Source organism: Talaromyces amestolkiae, assembly GCF_001896365.1.
Source record: "Talaromyces amestolkiae strain CIB chromosome Unknown scaffold17.1, whole genome shotgun sequence".
In the NCBI taxonomy this organism is placed as follows: Eukaryota; Fungi; Ascomycota; class Eurotiomycetes; order Eurotiales; family Trichocomaceae; genus Talaromyces; species Talaromyces amestolkiae.
In genome coordinates, this window is record NW_024468053.1 from 234,147 (window position 1) to 254,748 (window position 20,602).

At 44.6% G+C, this 20,602-nt stretch overlaps 6 protein-coding genes across 6 annotated transcripts; 2 read left to right on the forward strand and 4 right to left on the reverse strand.

The window, feature by feature from the left end:
• Positions 1–2,901: 2,901 nt before the first annotated feature.
• Positions 2,902–3,882, reverse strand: BHQ10_007879 (uncharacterized protein; the record flags this gene model as incomplete). The annotated part of the gene is made up of 1 exon (XM_040880622.1): positions 2,902–3,882. The coding sequence occupies one exon, from the start codon at positions 3,880–3,882 to the stop codon at positions 2,902–2,904; it is 981 nt and encodes a 326-aa protein (XP_040736382.1).
• A 1,292-nt stretch (positions 3,883–5,174) lies between these two features.
• Positions 5,175–7,374, reverse strand: BHQ10_007880 (uncharacterized protein; the record flags this gene model as incomplete). The annotated part of the gene is made up of 3 exons (XM_040880624.1): positions 5,175–6,216; positions 6,294–6,421; positions 6,472–7,374. The coding sequence occupies 3 exons, from the start codon at positions 7,372–7,374 to the stop codon at positions 5,175–5,177; spliced, it is 2,073 nt and encodes a 690-aa protein (XP_040736383.1).
• Positions 7,375–11,207: 3,833 nt separating this feature from the next.
• Positions 11,208–12,854, reverse strand: BHQ10_007881 (uncharacterized protein; the record flags this gene model as incomplete). Its single annotated transcript, XM_040880625.1, has 4 exons — positions 11,208–11,846; positions 11,909–12,273; positions 12,329–12,504; positions 12,565–12,854. The coding sequence occupies 4 exons, from the start codon at positions 12,852–12,854 to the stop codon at positions 11,208–11,210; spliced, it is 1,470 nt and encodes a 489-aa protein (XP_040736384.1).
• Positions 12,855–13,440: 586 nt separating this feature from the next.
• On the forward strand, positions 13,441–14,046 carry BHQ10_007882 (uncharacterized protein; the record flags this gene model as incomplete). The annotated part of the gene is made up of 1 exon (XM_040880626.1): positions 13,441–14,046. One exon carries the CDS (start codon positions 13,441–13,443, stop codon positions 14,044–14,046), a length of 606 nt encoding a protein of 201 aa, XP_040736385.1.
• A 431-nt stretch (positions 14,047–14,477) lies between these two features.
• On the reverse strand, positions 14,478–16,223 carry BHQ10_007883 (uncharacterized protein; the record flags this gene model as incomplete). The annotated part of the gene is made up of 5 exons (XM_040880627.1): positions 14,478–14,666; positions 14,724–14,861; positions 14,915–15,526; positions 15,588–15,937; positions 15,995–16,223. The coding sequence occupies 5 exons, from the start codon at positions 16,221–16,223 to the stop codon at positions 14,478–14,480; spliced, it is 1,518 nt and encodes a 505-aa protein (XP_040736386.1).
• An 885-nt stretch (positions 16,224–17,108) lies between these two features.
• On the forward strand, positions 17,109–19,311 carry BHQ10_007884 (uncharacterized protein; the record flags this gene model as incomplete). Its single annotated transcript, XM_040880628.1, has 4 exons — positions 17,109–17,599; positions 17,683–18,100; positions 18,154–18,290; positions 18,750–19,311. The coding sequence occupies 4 exons, from the start codon at positions 17,109–17,111 to the stop codon at positions 19,309–19,311; spliced, it is 1,608 nt and encodes a 535-aa protein (XP_040736387.1).
• Positions 19,312–20,602: the final 1,291 nt, after the last annotated feature.

A 20,602-nucleotide genomic window follows, 5' to 3' on the forward strand; every position in this document is an offset into this window, starting at 1 on the left:
CTCTTGCAAATTCATACTGTTTGGTCTCTTCCCATAATCGAGATTGTACTGAACATAGTATTAATTCATATCGCACAGGGGTAACGAAGTCTTGGAATTCAGTCCGTGCTGACAAAGATAAATGGGAGATGAGCACCGAAACTAGAATATTGAAAGAGATCGAGCTTTGGCTACACGCGTAGTTAGACATTGCTTCTTCCCACTCCTCGCTTGTCGAGGCATTCCAAGCGGCGTCTGTCGAGGGTAGCGGTATTTCGATTTCCTGATATCGCATTGCAGGAGGTAGATCGTTCATAAAGTTGACGAGAAATTCAAGGCGAAACGCAACAAATGTGACTCTTCAAACATCACACCGTCATCAGTCACAATCTTTCAAGTCTTCTCATACTACAGTTCCACTCACCTTATAATCTGTTCACGCAGAATCCATTTCCTCCACGCATTTTCAGAATATTCCGTATGGTGAGCAACATCTTCAATCTTCAGGAAGCCTGAGTTTCGTATCATTTCTGTAAGGCAAGCCACCTGTGGACGGGCACTAGCTGAGTTTGACTAAAACTATCATCAACAATGCTAGACAACAGTGCGGTAACAATAGGAACGCAGGCTCACTAACCTGTGAATAGATGCTGAACAGAATGCTCAAGCATAAGCCTTGGGCAAAAGATAGCAACTCAGATATAGAGGCTATTGTACTTGTCCCACATAGCTAAAAAAATATTATAAGGGGTTACCAGTGAAAGAGAGTGTGGTTTGTGGGGGGTTACCCTTGTGAAGTCCTTTGCCAGACTTTCCAGTATGAATGGATGTAGAGATTTGGCGTTATCTATCCGTTTTCCATCCTCTTCTGCAAGGCAGCCTAGTAAGCCCACCATATAATGTAACTTCAAGGGTGTGGATTCGCCGAGAAACGTTGCAGGATGAATAATTGGCCAACGAGGGTGGAATACACACATATAGTGATCGAGCGTGCTATGCTGTAAAACTTCCCGGATAAAATCGACTCGTGCTGGAAAGATACTCGGTTTTTCTCCGCAAGGATCCTGAAAGTCCTTAGTCTTTGTTGCCGATGGGGCTTGAGTTGTCCCTTCTGTAGCTAGGCCTGGATCATAGTCCATGTGCATAGCATGGAAAAAATCATCTTCTCATGAAGAAGGCAGCGGTGTTGGTACTGCGGGATCGTTTTCTCCTGGTTGGTTACATATTCCATCCATAGGAACATATCCTTCACTCATGCCTTTAGTAAAGCCTGCCATTAATTCCGCATCATCTGAGCCCAGCAAATGCATTTCGATTAGAGGCAAGGAAGTTTCTGTGATTTGTTGTTCAAAGGGTGACATTTTCTGGGGAATATATGCAAATCCCTCAATTGGATAGCTAGCAGTATTGACAAAATCATCCCACCTCAACGGTGGAAAGTTAACAGTCCCATCATCATTGAGGTTCTTCTCTCCTAGATTTGTCGGTTCTTTGTACTCAGATTCTTGGTTTGCTGGAGAGTAACGGAGACTTGAATCCTCTTTGTCTTCTTTTTCACATGCACTGGCCTTATCCTTCGTATGAGAACGCGCGTGACGGACAAGGACATCTCTAGGTACATCATCACATTAGTACACGTCTAGCACATTGTTGTGGAACCGTGATTGACATACTGGCTCCCAAAAGAGTGATGGCACACAACGCAAATATGAGAGCGTGATTGCTCATGCGAACTCTTCTGGTGCCGCAATACGTTTTCCTCACAGCAGGTACACACTGTCATGTTGAAAATGCGAGGCTGTTCAATGCAACACTAATTTTCCAATCTGTCTGAGTGATGCTGATTCTAAGATATACTTGCAGAGATTTAACTCTGCGATACTATTTGAAGCCCTTCTACTTCTGTCAGATAAATAATTGTTGTAGTAAGTAGCTCGGTCTACAATTGCAAAGGCCGGTTGTCTTGGGCTGACTGTGTCGGGGTTAACTGTCGGACATTCGGATTGCCTAACCAGGGCAAAAATCATGTCAAACTATATTATGCTCAAAACTGATAATCACAAACCCTGTCGGGATGTCGGTAGTGCATTTCTTCGTTCCGACAACGTTACATATAGTTGAGATTGACACGGACGTCGGCTCTGCCGACAGTATCGGCTTGTAATTACCTACTTGCCGTACGTACCGCTTATCCCAGTTCTAACGTGAAGTCTACGGGAGAGTCATGCTCTCACGTTCGCAGTGGCAGGCCCATCCGGGCAGTCTATACATCCTTGTAGCGTAAGAAGGCATAAAATGAACTAGCCAATACCCGCATAATTAATAGCAGATTTGAATACTAACCCTAAAATTAGAAATCACCATGGTGTACTGTTTCTGTTGATGTTTACATCCACACGTGCGGAGCTGGATCATCGCTAGAGAAGTAACAGAAAGAGCAGATAGTCATGCATGCCTATATTTTACTTGGGGATTTCAGGTCATCACTACTATCTCCTTTAGCAGCCCTAGCGGCTTCATAACTCAGATGAGCATGTCACAGTTCCGGTTTTTTTTTTTTTTTGTTTTTTTTTTTTGCTCTCGGACAAGAGCTCTCATATCAGTCCGCCACTGTTCTTGGAAAGCCCGCCCGTAATTAGCCAACGTATCTGGATTTGGATTCGCCATTTCGCTAAATAGCCAGTCTTCATGAGCAGTCTCCGGGTCGCGCATTATTCGCAGCTTATTTTGGGTGGTTTGCGGGTCGACAAAAAGCTGGAAAGCCTTCTGTCTCTCGTGCGAATAAAGTGTCAGCAAATCTATGGACTCCCCCTGATTTATAATCATCTCTAGCGTATCCACAAGGGCCTCAGCGTCAATCAGGCCAGTACTTAATCCCATGGCACCCATCGGCTATCAAATGGCAATCAAGTGATCAGTACTTTAATTTTCAAAGCTAGGAAAGGACAAGCTCACGTTATTAAGATGCGCCGCATCTCCTACCAAAACGCATCTCCCACGCCGAAATGTAGATGCACATAATTGATGTATCCTGTACGGGGCCTTCTTTACGATTTCTATGTCGAGAGGTCTTGCGCCCGGAAGCATCTGCGATAGGATATCGGAAATGAAAGGTTCCGCAGTGAATTTCTCGGGAGAAGACGATTCGGAAATGCTCATTCCCACAGAACATCTGTAAAGCGTCTTTTTTCCAACTTCAAAGGGCTGCAGCGGTGTAATAATTCCATAATGTACTGGGTCAACAATGATGGAGGTTGGAAAGTCCGGGTTGGTATCAGTTGTTTCCACTAGCACGTCCGTGGCGAGGATGTACTCCGGCCAACTATGTCCTTTTAAGGGGATCCCAAGAAGTTTTCTCGTTGTGGATTTGCCGCCATCCGCTCCCACTAGAAACAAAGCTCGATATTGCACAGTTTTCATATCAACTGAGCTTGTTGTAGATGCAATTACGTGGTCCTCGTACTGGACGATTGAATCCAGTGTTGTATTGAAATGGACCGATGCATTTCCAGTAGCGATGAGCTGTCGATAGAGCAATTTGGATAGTTCTGACTGAGGTAGGTTCAGGGTTCCCGTGACTCCATGAGGCGAATGTGTCTCGGATGGGGATGGGAGGCTAGCAATGATATCTCCCAAACGCTTCCCACCTTTGCCGTCATTCGCTAGAGGCTTTCTCCAACAAAGGCCTTTGGATACAAAACCTTCCTTGACCATATGTTCGAGAACACCTGCTCGATGGAGTGCTGTCAACGCAGCAGCATAGAAACCCACAGCACGCGGCTGGACACTCAGCGCTGCCTCCTTCTCGATTACCGTGACGGCGATTCCTGCTTTGCTCAGCCGAAGTGCAGTAATCAGTCCAACGGGACCAGCACCGACAATGAGAACGCTGCACTGCTCCATGTTGCTTGTAATTTTGGATAATGTTTTTCCGATCTTTGTCATTTAGACAATTTCTTGTCGCTGCTTCCCTCATTAAATGAATGGCAATCATGGTGGGTATACTTCTTGTTGACCAACTTAAAACTCTTCTTTCGTGTCCAACGAAGCTTCGCCGGATGCACGCCTCTCGGGCCGAGCGGAAGTTCCACAGAAATGGGGAAAGGGGGAAGAGAGATATCATATGCTCTACCGAGATTCGTATCTTCCATAGCACCTCATCTACTGTAAGCATACCAATGTTTCTCATGGCTGCGACGCGCAGCTCAGCGGTAATACAATATTGTCGAACGGGTATACTGACAATATTTCACCCTGAGCTACTTGTCCCACCTATACGTTCGTGAATGGGGAAAGTAAAAAGAAAAATAAAACAAGCGAGAGGATAGAGAAAGAAAAAAGAGATAGACGAGATGAGGAAAACACAGCGAAATGAGCGATTGCTGCTACAGTGGTTTGCAGCGGTATGTTCGACCGAAAGGACAGGGGACAAACCTAATCAGTTGCTAGGTTATCGGCTGAAATCCGAACGTGGCTATTAGGTACGGCCAATCGTGACTTAATTGAAGAAACCTTCCATATATACTCAACAACTGGCTTCTTGCTATGCTGTTAAGAGTCGGCGTTTATATACCTAATTCGTAACACAGATACACTATTCTGAAAACTGTTCACGATGGCGGATCGGCAACTGCTCATTTACCTGCATTCCTTATGCGCTATATAAGGTCATTCGAGAGCCAGTGATCGCCAAATATTAGATTTCAATCTACGGACGATCAAGGAGGCTATATTTTCAAGCTCGGAGTTGCAATCAGACCTGTATTTGATATTATGGCTGTACTCCATCTCTTCAACTTCCAACTCGCAGCTTCTATATACTATTCTCTTTACCGTAACTAGCTTTTGTACTCTCCCATCCACCGACTAAAGGGAAGACGCCTCATTGACCTATTACATTTGTGCCTGCCTTTTGGCGTTGAGAATTTTTTACTTCACTCGCTTCTTGTCGCTGATGTATTGTTACATCCCCCCCCTCCCCCAAGATCACGAGAGCAGCCAATAGAATCAAAAGGCTTAGTGAGGGCGTGCAGCTTCCAACGTTTAACGCAGCCAGTTTCCGATATAATTTACTCTTGCAGGATATTTACCTCCAATAAATGCAGCATGAAGGGATCTCGAATTTTCCGTACAGGTCATCTAAAAATACCAACGTGAACAAAACACCTAAATAATGTATGGAGAGACTTGTGGTATTAAACAACCAGGTTTGAGAGAGGACGGCTGAGATCTCGCATGAGTGCAATTAGCTTCTCAATCAGTGGGGGGACTGCAGGCATATCATCCTTTCCAAAAATATAGCTCATGGCATCAGGAATAACCGAGCAATTAGATATCAAACCCACTTCTCCCGCGATTTTTAAGGCAAGAGTTCCTTGACCAGTTTGTAGGTATCGCTTTACTTCTGTTGTTTCATTCCCGTTCAAAATTATCAAAGGAGCACTGTCCAACATGCTCGAGGATGCATTCGTCGATTGGTTGACGGAAGAAGACGCAGACAAAGAGACAACAGGACTCGATTCAGAAACAGCGGCGACCCATAGAGTGAGACAGGCGTGGTAGATGAGAAGGGAATGGGCTACATGTAGCTTGGAAGATGGAGCAGATTGAGAAGCTCTCAATACTTGTCCAGCATGCCATACAGCATGATTCCGGGTATCCCCTCCAAACCAATCCTCCATAGTTCGAAGGCTATTGTTCGCCTCCTCTGGCCCAAATCTACCACTCAAACACTGAATTTCGCGAAGTGAGACATGAATCGACATCATAAGAAACTCGAATACTATTTCGGCTTCTGTGGAAAAAGCGTCAAGGTCCACCAGCTGTTCTTTTATCTGTTTGAGTGTCTCATACATATCTTTTTGCTGGGCGTCGATCGAAAGTAAACAGTGGGTGCGCTTAGGCGTGGTTTTGTTTCGAAGGTGAAAGGCTCTAGCGTCGGAAAGAGACCATATCCGTATCCATTGAGCATACAGGACCGCGAGAGTGCAAAGCTGAACATCGTAAACGCTGCCTTGGCACCCAAGCATACCAATATCTGCACTGATATCTTGAAAGGTCAAATTGCGTGTTATGGGTCGTTGCTGGTAAAGATTTCTCCATTCAACCTCCCCCTGGGCCTGCCATAGTTCTTTACTAGCAGGAAGATAGATGGCGATTTCAGTAAGGGAGAAACTCGGAGGCCTAATGAAAGTAATTGAGCTCTGAATGTCGCCTACGAGCGCCCGGAGGACAAGCCTAGATAGCACGAAGCTGTAGCTTAGACACATAGCAAATTCAAACAGTACAATTCAAACGTGCTAAGCGCGACATACCTTTTATATGACTCCATCTCTGCCCACGCCAGCCATTTCGCCCTCAATTGTTCACCATGGTCACTCTGAAGTGGCTGCGGTATGCGTGCGTAAAAAGTAGCATTAGTTGCGCCCGCACGACGCACAATCTATGCACTGTGAGAATTTAATATTCAATTTGACATGTCATAAGACATACCGTTATTGTGTTGTTAGATAAGGCTTCTGCAATCTCCATTTTCCGACGGCAGCCACTTGTCATGGCAAACTCTATCCAATGCAGCAGAGTCTGACTCATTTGCAGATTTCGAATTAGACTGCTGTCTCTATCCATAGCTGCCACGATAGCCATCCTAGTCTTATCATGTAATGCATGCCCCAGTTTTTGAAGGCTCACAATGGGGTTAGTAACCGCGCCAGCGGCTATGACAGCCAGCACAAGTTCTGGGAGGCTTTGATCGGGGTCAAAGGAAGCCTGGTGAATGCAAGCAAAGGGATTTTCTAACTCCATTGCAAAATAAGATTGCATGGGAACCTGTAAGACATTTAACGAGGGGAACTTCGAAAGATCTTGCCAAGACTCGGAATGCTTTAAGATTAGAGAATAGAGCCGATCACGGGTCGAATTTTCCCGGATAAAAGGCACGGGATTCGATAGTCTATATTCTACTTTCTTTGTCGCTTCTGAACTTGATATGGCACGTTCGTTGCAACAGTTCATCTCGGTGTCATTGCTAAATGAGTTCTCCTCGGCTTTGGGAACCCAATTCCAGACTGAACGCTTCAATGCTTCGCTCGTCGTATCAATAAGGATGTTTATAGTCGAGTTTCGTACCAGAGAATCGGCGCTAGTCCTGTCTTTTCCTTCTTCTAAGAAAGGAAATATTTCACCCATATCAAAAGGAACGAGGTATTGAAAAGTTGCGCTTTGGTCCAGGTGCATTTCAGCGTTGTTGGTGGCTAGAGTCAGGTCCGGTTGAAATGGAGAATAATCATGAAAATGATCCGGCCATATATCGCCGCTCAGAGTGTCGTCGATCTCTACAAGGAGATTACCCCCGGCGTGTATAAAATTAGGCTCTTCTGTTTGTACAGGTCCCATTGCAACCTTTTCGCAAATGCTGTTACGTTGAGAATCCGTCCGGTCATACCCAGTCAGTGAAATTTGAGAATTCCCCGAGTTACTACTTCCTGGACTACTTGCAGATTGCTTTGGCGACGACAAAGCGTAATGGCCATTTTCTTGGAGATTCTCGTCTGGCCCAGACTCGCAAGGAAATCCTCGTCGTTTACATCGTTGACAAGGCCTGGCGTCATCACATCTTGTCTTTGATGTGACGCACGACTGACAAGCTCTCAGTGCCCGGCGTCGTTTTAAGGAACGCAGTTCTGATCCAGACTGATGAGTCAATTGATGTCGATCCAGGAGATCCCTAGCTTCTGTAAGTCATGTTATCACGGAGCAGAGCGGTACCAGCCTCTTACTTGCGATTGAACTTGCGCGGGCAGTACAGACAGCTGTGCTTTCGGGCATTTTCGTCTACAAGACCCCGGAAGAGATAACGGTTAGCATGAAACGCCGTCATAATTAATATTGACAAAAAAATCCTGGGAGGAGTATCCTACGTGAACCCAGATGTCTCTTAATATTATCAAGGCGGTCGTAGCACTTCTCACACACTGGGCACCGATACATAGCCGGACGTGTATTCGTTGGCGGGCTGTTTCGATCCATCGGTGATATCAAGCTCGTATTCTCCGTCAGCGGAAAAATTCAATTCGCGATTCAAATTCTTAAGGGGACTCTTCACTCGTATATTTTATATATCAGAGGGATGCGGAGAGCCGGAACGTTGACCATCCGGCAAAAGCAGCGTTGACTACTCCGCATTTCCCCGCACGGCGTTAAACCTTCTGTACGACGTATCGTAATGTAAAGGAACCCTGGCCCATGGTTTTTGAATAGCCCTAACTCCGTCGTAGACCAGACCCCGAACTAATGGATGAGCGGAGTCTATCTGAATCCAATCGAAGCAGAGCGAGGAGATTCAGGCGCTGCATTGGCCGTATCTGGAATGGCCGCAATGTACTACGGTTGTGATCTTCATAGTACTTTTATTATCCAGAAGTGATATAAGTCACGTAATACTCAGTATGGTATTTAAGGAGACCCCCTACGACGAAGCGAAGGGTAAAGTCTGTCTATATCAAGAGAATCAGCGATAACATATTGGCTAGAAAATTACAGCACTATTTGTGTATAATTCTTGCGTGACCGAAAAAGTAAATACGTGACTATGGAAATCACCAGAGTCAACTAGAGTATTCCAGTTAATTTTTCTTTGTATAATCCTTTCGTCCGCCAACTACTCCCCACACGTAAAATTCAGTCTTGCAAAGTCCTGTATTCGACTATCGCCTGTTTTCTAGTGAGTTATACTCTCTCGCAAGTCTCGGAAAGAGGTGAGTGAGGGCATTTTGGCGGATGACGCCGCTGTCTAGCTCGTCTGAAGTGAATACGTCGGAGTTTCGACATGCTTCATATGCATCGACGTATGTCCTGGTATCGTCGCGGTAAGTATATGGATAATCGGTAGCATAAATAATGTGGTCCTTGGGAACACCAATATGCGTAAGGAGGCGAAACTGGAACCAGGAAGATACGGCCGTGTCAAAGAAAATATTGCTTGTTCGCAGCAGATCTTCTACAGTTTTTCCGTTATTCATACGTTTGATTGCACCGTCAATGTGCTGCTTTCCTATCCGTCCTGCTAAGTAAGGAAAAGCACCGCCTGCATGGGCGAAGAGAAAGCGAATATTGGGGTATCGTGTGAGCAGTCCTGTAGAGAGTACGGATGTTATGCAACGGCAGGKGTCGAAGGKGAATTCCATGACGACTATAGAATAAAGCAGAGGGCTCGTCGTTAGTGAGGACCACGATCTCTTCAGTCAACGATGGTATACCTACAAGGACCCCATTCAAGATTTGGGGGCATCACAGTATCAGTCGGGTGGATGAAAATCGTTGCAGACAAAGCATCCAATTGTTTCCATACCGGTTCGAAATCTGGGTTATTAAGATAGTGATTTCCTGTATGGAAAGAGTCAACTTCAAGATTTCAAAAAGAGCAAGGCAAGAAAGAAAGATAGAAAGAAAGAACCCTAGGGCGGGCAAACGTATAACCCACCCATCGATGTACTGATTGCAAAGCCGTCAGGTTTGAGAGCTGTTCCAGAACAAGCCTCGTGAAGAAATTCAATCGTTTCATCAACGTGAGGTAGAGGAATCATGGCAAAACAACCGAACCGAAGAGGGTTCTCCGCCACTTGTTCGAGTTGTGCCTTTAACGATCGTTGACAAAGCGATTTCCACTCTGTGATGATCTCTTAGTGTATGCGCTGTGATGGAAAGGTAGATGCAGTCCTCACCCTCAGCGCTCCATTTTAGGTGCCACTCCGCTTTTATCGACGGAGAAAGTACGGCGGTTTGTATCTCCAATTTGTCCATGTAGTCCAGATGATCCTGGGCGGATTCTGGAAATTTCATAGCTGCAAGGCCAACATCGGCACCATTTTCGCTCTGTGATATGGTCGTCCATTCGGAACTGAGCTCTGGAATTTCTTTTGGAAACCAATGATGGTGTGTCTAAAAATATGCAAGACCGAATTGAGGAATATTTCATCAAGAGGCTTCAAAAAAAGCTATAATGGAGGTCACTTACATCGATACGGCCCATGCCGCTGAAAGCCTGTGATGGCGCCATCATTAATATTCTCTCAACTTGTGACGGGGCTGAAAGCATGATTTTTAAATGGCGGTAGGTGGCCCGGGGCTTTTATCGAGGAATATAAGAGGAAATCGTGCCGGATGAGCTTCCTACGGATCATCCGAACAAGCGGCGAGTCCGTACCGTACGCGTCGGAATGAAAGATATGGACGACTCTTAGTATACTTGAAATTAGGTGTTACTTTCAAACAAAAAGTTTCCGTGGTCACAACGAGAGAACGGGTGAATAAAGGATTCTATTATTTCTTCGATTCACGGTAATGGATCTAAATAGTATGGGAATATGTCTATTCATATATAAGTCGACTTGTACATGACATGCATTTTCAGAGCAAAATATGATAATGGGAATGGTATCAAGATGAGCTTCCATGAGCAACCGCGTCCTTTATCGACAAAGCATTCAATTACTCTCTTTTGATGCAATTCTTGAATACAAACAACTTTGCTAACTCTTCCGGCTCTTCTTTATTCTTCCCCTGGAAAAGTTCTATAACCTTTTATACTAGATATTTACTTATTAAGAACTTTCTTACTATACACTCCACTTAATAATTGAATATTTTTATTAACAGATATTTTTTTGTTATATAACTATAAATTCTAGCTAATATTATAATCTAAATGAAACAATAAGTGCGGTGATTGAGTCCTTGACCCCGGCCTAGCGGACTTAGGGTAACTCTGAATTGTGTGCCGCGATCAATGAGCAACGACTTTGAGCATATGCACCTGACGAACCTAATAAAGCAAAAAAATAGACGAATAGACTAAAAGCGGCGCCCCGTTATAGGGTGATGATTTTGGTGGTATATATATAAGCCATTTTTCTGGTTTGTCAGTACCAATACCGTTAGATACCCCGTACCCAAAATACTAAACCCACTAAAATCTGCAAGTGTATGACACCCCGCTGATCGCTTTGTGTCTGGTTAGAGCGTGACCGCCATCCGTAACAATAGTTGGCTTGTGTGGAGTGGACTGTGGGGAACATCAGCCATAGCGAATACCCAGGCCGAGTTGTGGTCGATGCCTTTTCTATTTTCAAGGGGTCAGTTTATCAAAATTAGCTCTGGATTCAGAGATAGTGACACAGATCCAATTTGAAAATAGCTAAAAGTATTCTAACAATTCCATCATAACAATATCACTGGGGCCCATCCATGAAGTTTTGCCAAGCTACAACAAGCTTGTCATATAGATCCGGGCTGAGAATCTTTTCCAGAGCATCCCTCCGACCGGTGTATAGCCTCTGGTCAGGAATGAATTTGGACGAGTCTTGTTCGTCGTTCATAGCTGCGCTGTAGATCATTGCCCCGCGTTCTTGACTGTGATGCATCGGCCACGGATTCTCGCCATTTACGAAGACAATCAGATCTTTGCCCAGTTTTTGGGCACATTGACGCTGACCATGACCAAGGAAGTCGTTGTAGTTTTGCAAAGCGAAGATAAGGTCAAGAGCATGTGTGGCATGACCTTTCCATCTTCCGTCCCATGGATTTGGACATTCGAAATGGTATAAGAAGGTCTCTGTGCCAGGAACCGAAGCCAAGCCTCGAGCAAATACTTCTGTGGGAAGGGCAAACATAACATCGTTCCCAAATTTGGTAATAGCTTCAATCGTTTTGGGGCTGTTTGAAGTGTCGGATGTGTCAAGTTCGTATGCTGATAAAATGGAAGGCGTAATGTTTGAATCAATAGGATCAAAGACTGCCCGGAGGCTCGTCGCAAGGGTCCTTGGAAAAATGTCCGTCCTTGCTGCGATTCGCATCGCATAAATTATACCCTATGTACAAAGTAAGTTAGTCAAGACAGAGCCACTATCCGAATAGATCTTCAGAAACGTACATCCATTTGGCAATCTCCAACAATGATACGTTTGCAATGCCGGATCGCTGGAAAAAGCTCCTTCATCTTTGTTTCATCCAACAAATCTTTGAATGTGGGAATATTACGAACTACATTCCCATCGACAACCGGTGCAACTGGGACCCGGCGTCCAAATTTCGTGAAAAAGGCCCCGCTTTCCATAGATAATAGTTCATTGAGCTGGTCCTGGGGTGAAAGTCCGCGAGAATCAAGAATATCTCCCACGCGTTTAAAAATCCTTTCCGCTCCGTCTAGGCGTGGACGAAACTGTAGCAACGGAGCGCTCATAACAACAAGGCTATCGAACAGCTTCTCAGTAGATTGAAAGTGATATAATCCCGAGGCTGTTGTATCGTTAGCGAGCGGATGGGCTAGTAACAAATCATGGATTGACTGTACCTGCACCAGCACTCTCCCCAACAAGCGTTATCCGATCAGGATCCCCGCCAAATCCCCCAATGTTTACTTTGATCCATTGTAGTGCAAGACACTGATCGTCGAGACCGTTGTTCGGCTGATAGCCTGCCTCGCTCATAACCGATGAATGAAGAAATCCGGGAATGCCCACACGGTAACTAGGTACAATGTTATTGGGAGTTACTTATCAACCTCTTGGAATATCAAGCAATACTAACTTGATGCCAACAGCAATGATAGGCATACCGCACTCCAAGCTCATTTCCGTGATTGCGCTCATGTCGTAGTGAGGGAACGAGCTACTACCGGTAGTGAAGCCACCACCATGCAAAAATGCCAGGACTGGAAGATTTCGGCGACGACTCTCGGTTGACGGTCCAGTTATGTTGAGCGTCAGACATTCTGTGTCGGACTGGTGAAAAACGGTTGGCGACGGTAGAGACTTCTGTATAAGCTTATACTCGAGTTCTAAACCATTGTCAGGGATAATAGGAAGCGGTCTGTTCATCAAGTACATTAGAACGATATCCCCTATCCAGCATAGGTACTATGAATAGATTTAGATGGTCTTGTACCCATAATTTGTTGCGTCAATAGCCGGTTCTAAATAGCTTTTCTGTATCTCGCCCTGTGAGAACCTATCCTTAAGCATTGCATAACGAACGCCCAAGTACTGGGATATGCGGTCGGTTTTTCTGATACCCCGGATAGTGCCAATGTTTGGGTGGTTTAACACGTCGTAGGATATTTGAGCCATTTCTAGGACATGAATGAATGTCTTACTCTTGCTCTACATGACTTCAATTGATAAGGACTGTTCTTTTATCCTAATACATTCGTCCCTCTAAGTACTGGAAAGGATTTTTCAAAGGGACATCCGCTCTGTGGGTATAAACTGTGAAGGATGCACAGCTTCGGGAAGTCCGATTGCAGAACGGTTGAAGAGGAGCGCTTCCGCAGTTCGTCTTCGCGTATTGAAAACCCATGGCAGGTGTATATAAAATTGTAATGCGATTATACATGTAGGTAGTGTCCAGGTTCTACAAGAATTCAGTCTTCTACATTCGCATTAATCCCTCGTTCGCAACTTAACAATGACGTCCAACTCAAAGCTCGTTTCTCCGTCATCGATTGCCCATTTCGGGCTTCGCACGACACCGGATAGGTTCAAAACGATGGTCAAATGGCACGAGAAATTTTGGGGTGGCCGGATCGTTATTCAAAATGAGACTTTTGCTATGTTCCAGTACGACTACGAGCATCACCGCTTAGTTATTCTCTCGGACCCCAATGCTAAACCTGTGGAGGATCGCAGGAAAGCTGTTGGGATTTATCATATTTCGTCTAGCCTCAAATCCCTCTCAGAACTGGCAACAAGCTATGAGCAGAAGAAAGCAATGGACATAGTACCTCACTGGCCAGTTAATCACGGCATGACTACGAGCATGTACTACTTCGATCCAGATGGGAATGAATTCGAGCTTCAGGTTGATAATTTTGACACGCCCGAGGAAGCTCAGGACTTCATCAAAAGTCCAGAGTTTAGCATTAATCCAGTTGGAGTCGATATCAATGTGGAGGAATGGATTGAGAGAGTTAGAAGCGGAGAGGATGAGAGGGCGATCAAGACAAGGCCAAATATTGGGCCGAGAGCGACAAGGTGGGAGAATTCTCTGTATTTTAATAAGGCGGTTGCATAATTCGACTGGAAGTTCAGCAGTTTGTATCTTTTTTGAATATCAATATTACATATGAATAAGATACAATTCGTGTCACGTCTGAGATTACATTGTATTGAGTTGTACCTAGGCAGATGATTTAAGTCTTAATCGCGCTTAAGTCATTTTATTACTATCACTTGGCAGTCGGGCAATCTTATTCTAGGTCGTAACTTCCGTAGCTCATTTTCGGACTTTCGCTCAAGAATTGTCGGGACTATTTCATAGGTGAATTCGTACAATGCACAAAGGATTTGCCATTAGCAAAGCAAAAACATTATATCAATCTGTTCATTTGCGGGAATAAATCACAAGAAATTTCATTCAACTACCTTCGCAATACAAGTATCTTCATGTAGGGCTCTTTGGAATTATCTGGCAAGATCCATATTGTTGCCGCCACAAAATTACGTTCAAACCCTCTGTCGAGGAGTCAGTGACGCCAGATAAGTCTGCTTCACGAACCAACTGCACGCAAGCTTCCATGGTCTGGCGCTCACATCAATGTGTATATCAAAATTACGGACAATTTGAGGTAGGACTTTATACATCTCCAACAAGCTGATGTTTTTCCCTATACACGTCCGTGATCCGGCCCCAAACTAAGTTCAGATTAGATTTCTTCACAATAACTCTCATAGAATCATGGTACAACTTACAGCAAAAAGACTAATAGTGCTGTTCATTTCGACCTTGGGATTCGATATGAGCCATCGGTCTGGGTTGAACTGATCTGCATCAGGACCGTAGACATCTTTATTATAGTTTAGAGCCCAGGCATTGACCCCGACCTCTGTCTGCTCTGCTTATTAGTGAATAGCAATGTGTTTGGATCACAGTCATAGCTTACGCCTTCTGGGAAGAATATGCCGTTAATAAGTTGCCCTCCTTCGGGCACTGTGCGAGCTAACGGAACTCCAACTGCTGGATGGACACGCATCGCCTCTTTCACAATCGCTTGAAGGTATGGAATACTTTGTGCTTCTTGAAAAGTAATTGGATTAGATATTTTCCCTTCGCCTTCAAGGATGTTCAATTCCTGCCGCAGACGTGTCAAAACTTGCTCGTTGGTGTATATGTGATATAAGGCCGAGTTGAGAGTTATGGCTGTCGTATCTGATCCAGCAACGATGTTGTTGGCACAGACACTCACAGCATCCCAGTTCGTCATCTTCCCTTCTTTTTCAAGCTTGATCACTTTCGCAATGAACGGCTCGGCATGCTCATTCCAGCTTTCCTCATTTTCCTGCCTTCGGAATTTGTCCAATTGCTCGATAGCGATGTTATTCAACGCAACCGGTGATGTTGCATTGGTCATTTGAAGTATCTTTAGGAGGGATGGCCAAAGTTCGGGTAAGATACCAAGCTTCGCAGATAACCAAAAGGTCTTGTCGAGCATATCTATCAGATAGAAGTACGGCGAGCTGGATTCATTGTGTAACAAGGAGAACGATTTTCCAAACTATCACCTTGATGATCAGAAAATAACCAATCTCCACGTATGTGACATTTGGAACTCCTACCGTAATCTCGCCAATGACATCAAAGGCATAGAGCTGTAGCAACTGTGGTAAAGAAACCTTTTTCTTGTCCCGAGCAAGTTGCATCATCTTTTCTTGAAGCACTGCCGTCTGGTTATCGACTGCAAATTCATATGATCGCATCGTCGTCATGGTGTACAGAGAAGCCATCGAGCGTCGTGACTTGCTGTGCTCTCCCACATCTCTGCAATTGAAAAGAGTCTTACGGTGTGGATCTGCGAAAGCTTCATAATATGCCGATTTCGGGAACGTTTTGGTCAAAGAGTAAATGATTTTTACAGCTTCAACGGAGTCAAAATCGTACTTATTTGGCGAGATTCTCACAACAGGCCCTAATAATCAGGGATCAGCAGCCCTTCAAAGTAGGATCTCAAAACCCTGGCACTCACCATATTTTTTGTGTAAGTCTATTGCCTTTTGATGAAAATTGCCTTCTACGACTGACAGAAGCTCCCATAATCGCGTATACTTCGCCAGAAAGGGCCCCGGGACGCCCTTTATGGGCGAGGAGGAAAAGTATAAGATGGGTCTCAAACAGAGGACTATGACGAGACATGCGATCCCAGCATATAGAAAAGTAGCCGTGTTGAGATTCTCGGGGATTGAATTACCCAGCATCTTGAAGTCTTTGCAGAAAAGGGTTGTTCAGTAGGAAACCATGGACCTGGAAACTTATTGGTGTAACTGGTGATAGTTGATAGCTCTTGCCAGAAGTTAGCTATTCCCTACAATCCCTTCATATTGGAGGCTATCACGCCCAACGCAGCAACCGGGGCTTCGGAATACCTCCGCTTGCGTGCCGATGCGGGGCCCCGGATTAAGGGTCGATATAGGCCCCGGTAGGAGTGGCGTTGCTCCCGTCAGACCAATACAGTTGATAGATTCCTCTGTGTCATAGTTTAAAACACTCCATGCCCATGCTGGTAACGTGATTTACTTTAACACAGTAATTCAAACTTTTCTTCTTCCTCGTCCCATCTGGAAAGCGTTATGAGCCAGCCATTCTCAAATGGAATTTTTGTGGATCGCCCCCATTCCAATTGCATGGCAAAGTCTGCTACTGCTTCCTATCCTTTGCCTCGTTCTTGCGGCACGAGTGAGATATAGATCTGGCTTGCGTGAAGTCCCAGGACCTTTCTGGGCGTCTATCCTACCGTTAGATCGGATCTTGACGGCGGCTCGTGGAAACCAATTTGATACGCACATTGGCTATCATAAGAAGTATGGGCCTTATGTTAGGGTTGGCCCTAATCACATCTCTATAGCAAATGGGGACGCAATACCTCAAATATATAGCATAACCTCGAAGTTCGACAAGGTAGGGTTTTTGAACTCGTCTTGCTTCTTAATATCCATAATATTGCTGACCATACCCATTACTAGAGCAATTTCTATCCGGTATTTGATGCGGTTACCCCTCGGGGCAACATACCGACTACCTTTTCGATTCGTAGTCATAAGGAACATAGGGATCTTAGGCGTCCCGTTGGAGCTGCCTTTGCTATGAGTTCTGTCTTAGAATTGGAGGCTACGGTGGATGACTGTACTAAGTACTTCATGACGAAACTAGCCCAAAAACAAGACCAAAATTTTGATCTTGGAGCTTGGTTGCATTGGTACTCCTTTGATGTCATTGCTCAATTGACATTTTCTAAGCGATTCGGCTTCATGGAAAAGGAGACTGATATTGAAGGAATAATCGCCGCATTGGAGAATAGACAGGTGTACAGTGCAATCGTCGGCCAGGCACCGATGCTGCATAAATTCTTGTTCGGAAACAAATTCGTGTCAAGTGTGGCAAATACCATACCACGAGTCAGGAAGATGAATTCATCCGCTCGCATCGTCGAATTCGCTGCTAATCAGCTAAGGCTACGACAAGAATACGATAAAGAAAACAATGTGAAGGACATCCTAGCTCGATTCAAAAGGTACAGGGATGGCTCGCAAATCATGACCGATCAGGAATTGCTAGGCCATTCGGCCACTAATGTGTAAGAATTGATCTAATAAAAAGGCTCTGCTGATACACTCAGTGGATCTCGTTGTTTGAACCAAAACTAATTCGGATGGCTAGGTTTGCCGGAAGTGATACTACTGCTATAACCCTACGCGCAATATTTTACTATTTGATGAAGAATCCAGAAATGCTAAATCAACTTGTGCAAGAGATCCGTGAGTTCGAAAGTCAAGGCGAGTTGTCGGATATTGTCACATACGCAGAATCGCAACGAATGAGTTACTTGCAAGCATGCATAAAAGAAGCAATGCGTCTTCATCCAGCCGTGGGGTTTTTGTTGGAACGAGTTGTGCCGGATGAAGGTGCAAATATATCCGGTACTTATTTTCCATCAGGAACAGTAGTGGGAGTCAATCCGTGGGTGGTGGGAAGAGAACAAGCAGTATACGGGAGCGACGCTGATGACTTTCGACCGGAGCGGTGGCTAGAAGCCAGCAAGGACACCTTGAAGTTAATGGAAAGGAACTGGCTGGCTGTGAGTGGCTTCTGTTCATTTGACTTGTCCCTCACGCTAACGGATAATAAAAGTTTGGTGAAGGGTCACGGACCTGTTTGGGAAAGAACATATCTTTGATGGAGATTTCTAAATTGGTACCGCAACTCTTGCGCCGCTATAGTTTTCATCTTTCAGACCCTACTGTGGACTGGAAACTATTCGACTATTGGTTTGTTAGACAGGAGGGACTCATATGCAAAGTGACAACGTCAATTGAAGGTTGAGGGAAGATATAGAGTCTTTTGAAGTCGTATAAATTCTGATTTCTCAGCTACCGTTCTTGAGCGTTAGATTTCGTCGATCTTTATCTAGTTTGGTATCAACCTCTCCGAACCTATGAACGAGCTTTTGCATTCCCTGCGAAAGATAAAATGAGCCATATGATTACGTAGTCCTCCAGGCAGTACAAATATGTTGAGAAAGTCTCAATCAGAGCTATGTGTCTTGGACTCTGGGCACTGATGTGGTATATCAGTTTTACGCTTTTGTTTCAGAATTATTTGATTCTTACCGGAGCGTTCCTCAGCCTTGGCCCGTTTCATGCATGAAGTGATTCGTGGCAACTCTACATGAATTCAGCTTCCTCGGCACTTATGATTTTGATCTTTGTCTTTCTTGCCAAAATTAGGAAACGGCATGCCACATACACACGGAAGTGTCTGAATGCAATCTTCCTTGTGGATACTGCATTAGAGGAGAAGCTGCGATCACTAAGCGGCGATACACCGGACAACAATTTGGTTGTCATTCCAGCACCAAAAGTCAACAGGATTCAACGGGCTGTTTTCTATTATGCAGACTTCATTGGTACACTGATTTATATTGTAATTCTCCTATCGGTAGTCAGTGTTTGGCTAGCCGTTGGTCCCGTTTTGCACTTTAGCGACAACCGGTGGCTGATCAGTGGCACATACGTTAGCCCTAGTGGAATGAATGATGATTTTGGACTACGGAACCTGCAGCATTACCTAGGAGGTCTTGTTACCGATCGGTTTCGCAAGGTCTACAATACGGGTGCAGAAGCATTTCGCGTTATTGGGCTTCCAGTTCCCGAGGGAAAAGAGTACAAAAGCATCTCTTTCAGTATTCGTATCTCAGAAACAATAAACCGAATCTGTGGACACGAATTCATGGTCGTCGCCAGTCTTCTTCTGATTTCTGGCTTGATTGTGGGAGCAAGTGCGATGTGATGGAGCTTGCTCTGCAATGTTTCTCCAAGCCTCATCGAGTCCTTTTTTATGCTTATCCTTATCACACACCATAACACCTCCGTTTCCAGGAAGCGTCTCGGTTTACGGAACATTTATGCACAGCACCTCAAGCTTCTGTCCTCCATCAAACTCGTCAAGGCTCGGGAAGATGAAAAGCAAGGCTTTCTCCGTCGCGAAATTGACTAAAGCTTTGTGAGTCAAGTGCAGCGGTCGTGACGGTGTAAGTTGGGTTCCTACTCCAATATTCGCGGTACTTCAGCATCAACCACCATAAAAACACTTGAAACATTTTCCTATACAGAAGATTTACTATTTAACATATCAAGGCCTGCTAACACCGGTATAATTTGATGTTCTAATAAAGAGCTTTTGTAGTTGTTAATGTTGGCTAGGTGTAGTAGATGTATTAGGTAAGAAACATTCGGCTCGATGTCAGCACCCAGTATTATCTTGGCTGAATGTCGTCAACAAATAACACTTTCGAAGTGACTGGAAATTCCAGGATGGATCCGAGTGATTTACTATTGCTATTGACGGTAGAAAACGCATCAGCTCCCAATCTTTGCACATTCATGAGGTAAACTCTCTTCCTAGAGGGCAAATACTGTGACTCAATAGAGACCAAGCTATGTCTTCCAAGTTGTGATCCCTCAGGATCAATAAAATTGATGGAATGTTTTGTGGAAGCATTAAATCTGAATACAGTATCATGAAGAAGCTAGCTGAAAGGACGAAAGGGTGATTACTCATCTACTCAAAATAAGCCTACCTTCAGATATTTCTTAAGCGGTTTGCTGCTTGATGTGTGCATCCCATTAGTTGCATCCATGATCCAAATTGGATAAAAGCAATCTAACTGCTTACAGCCTTGCCAGCCACCGAATTACCTAACTTGGATGTAATGTTCTGTTGCGCGACCAAAACTAGAATAGTACCCGCCATCAAATTACCCGATTGGAATCCGGGCCTTTCGTATACTTCGTTTACTCCGTACATTTCTCATCGAGCAAATAAAGCTCGCGTTCATTGGATACATATTTCATCATCGATCCACCATAGTTTCCTATTTTGAAAGTACCAAGGAAGTGCAAGTTGCGCTGGATAGTCAATGCGCGATTTGAATATTATTTCTATTCCTCTCCATACGAATATGACAGACGAAAATTGCTCTTTTCAGCAAACAAATGAAGAGATCCGATCAATTCCAACAGCCTGAGAAGGATTACTAATAATCAACTGGTCTTCAGGCGCCTCAATCGAACAGTTCGTC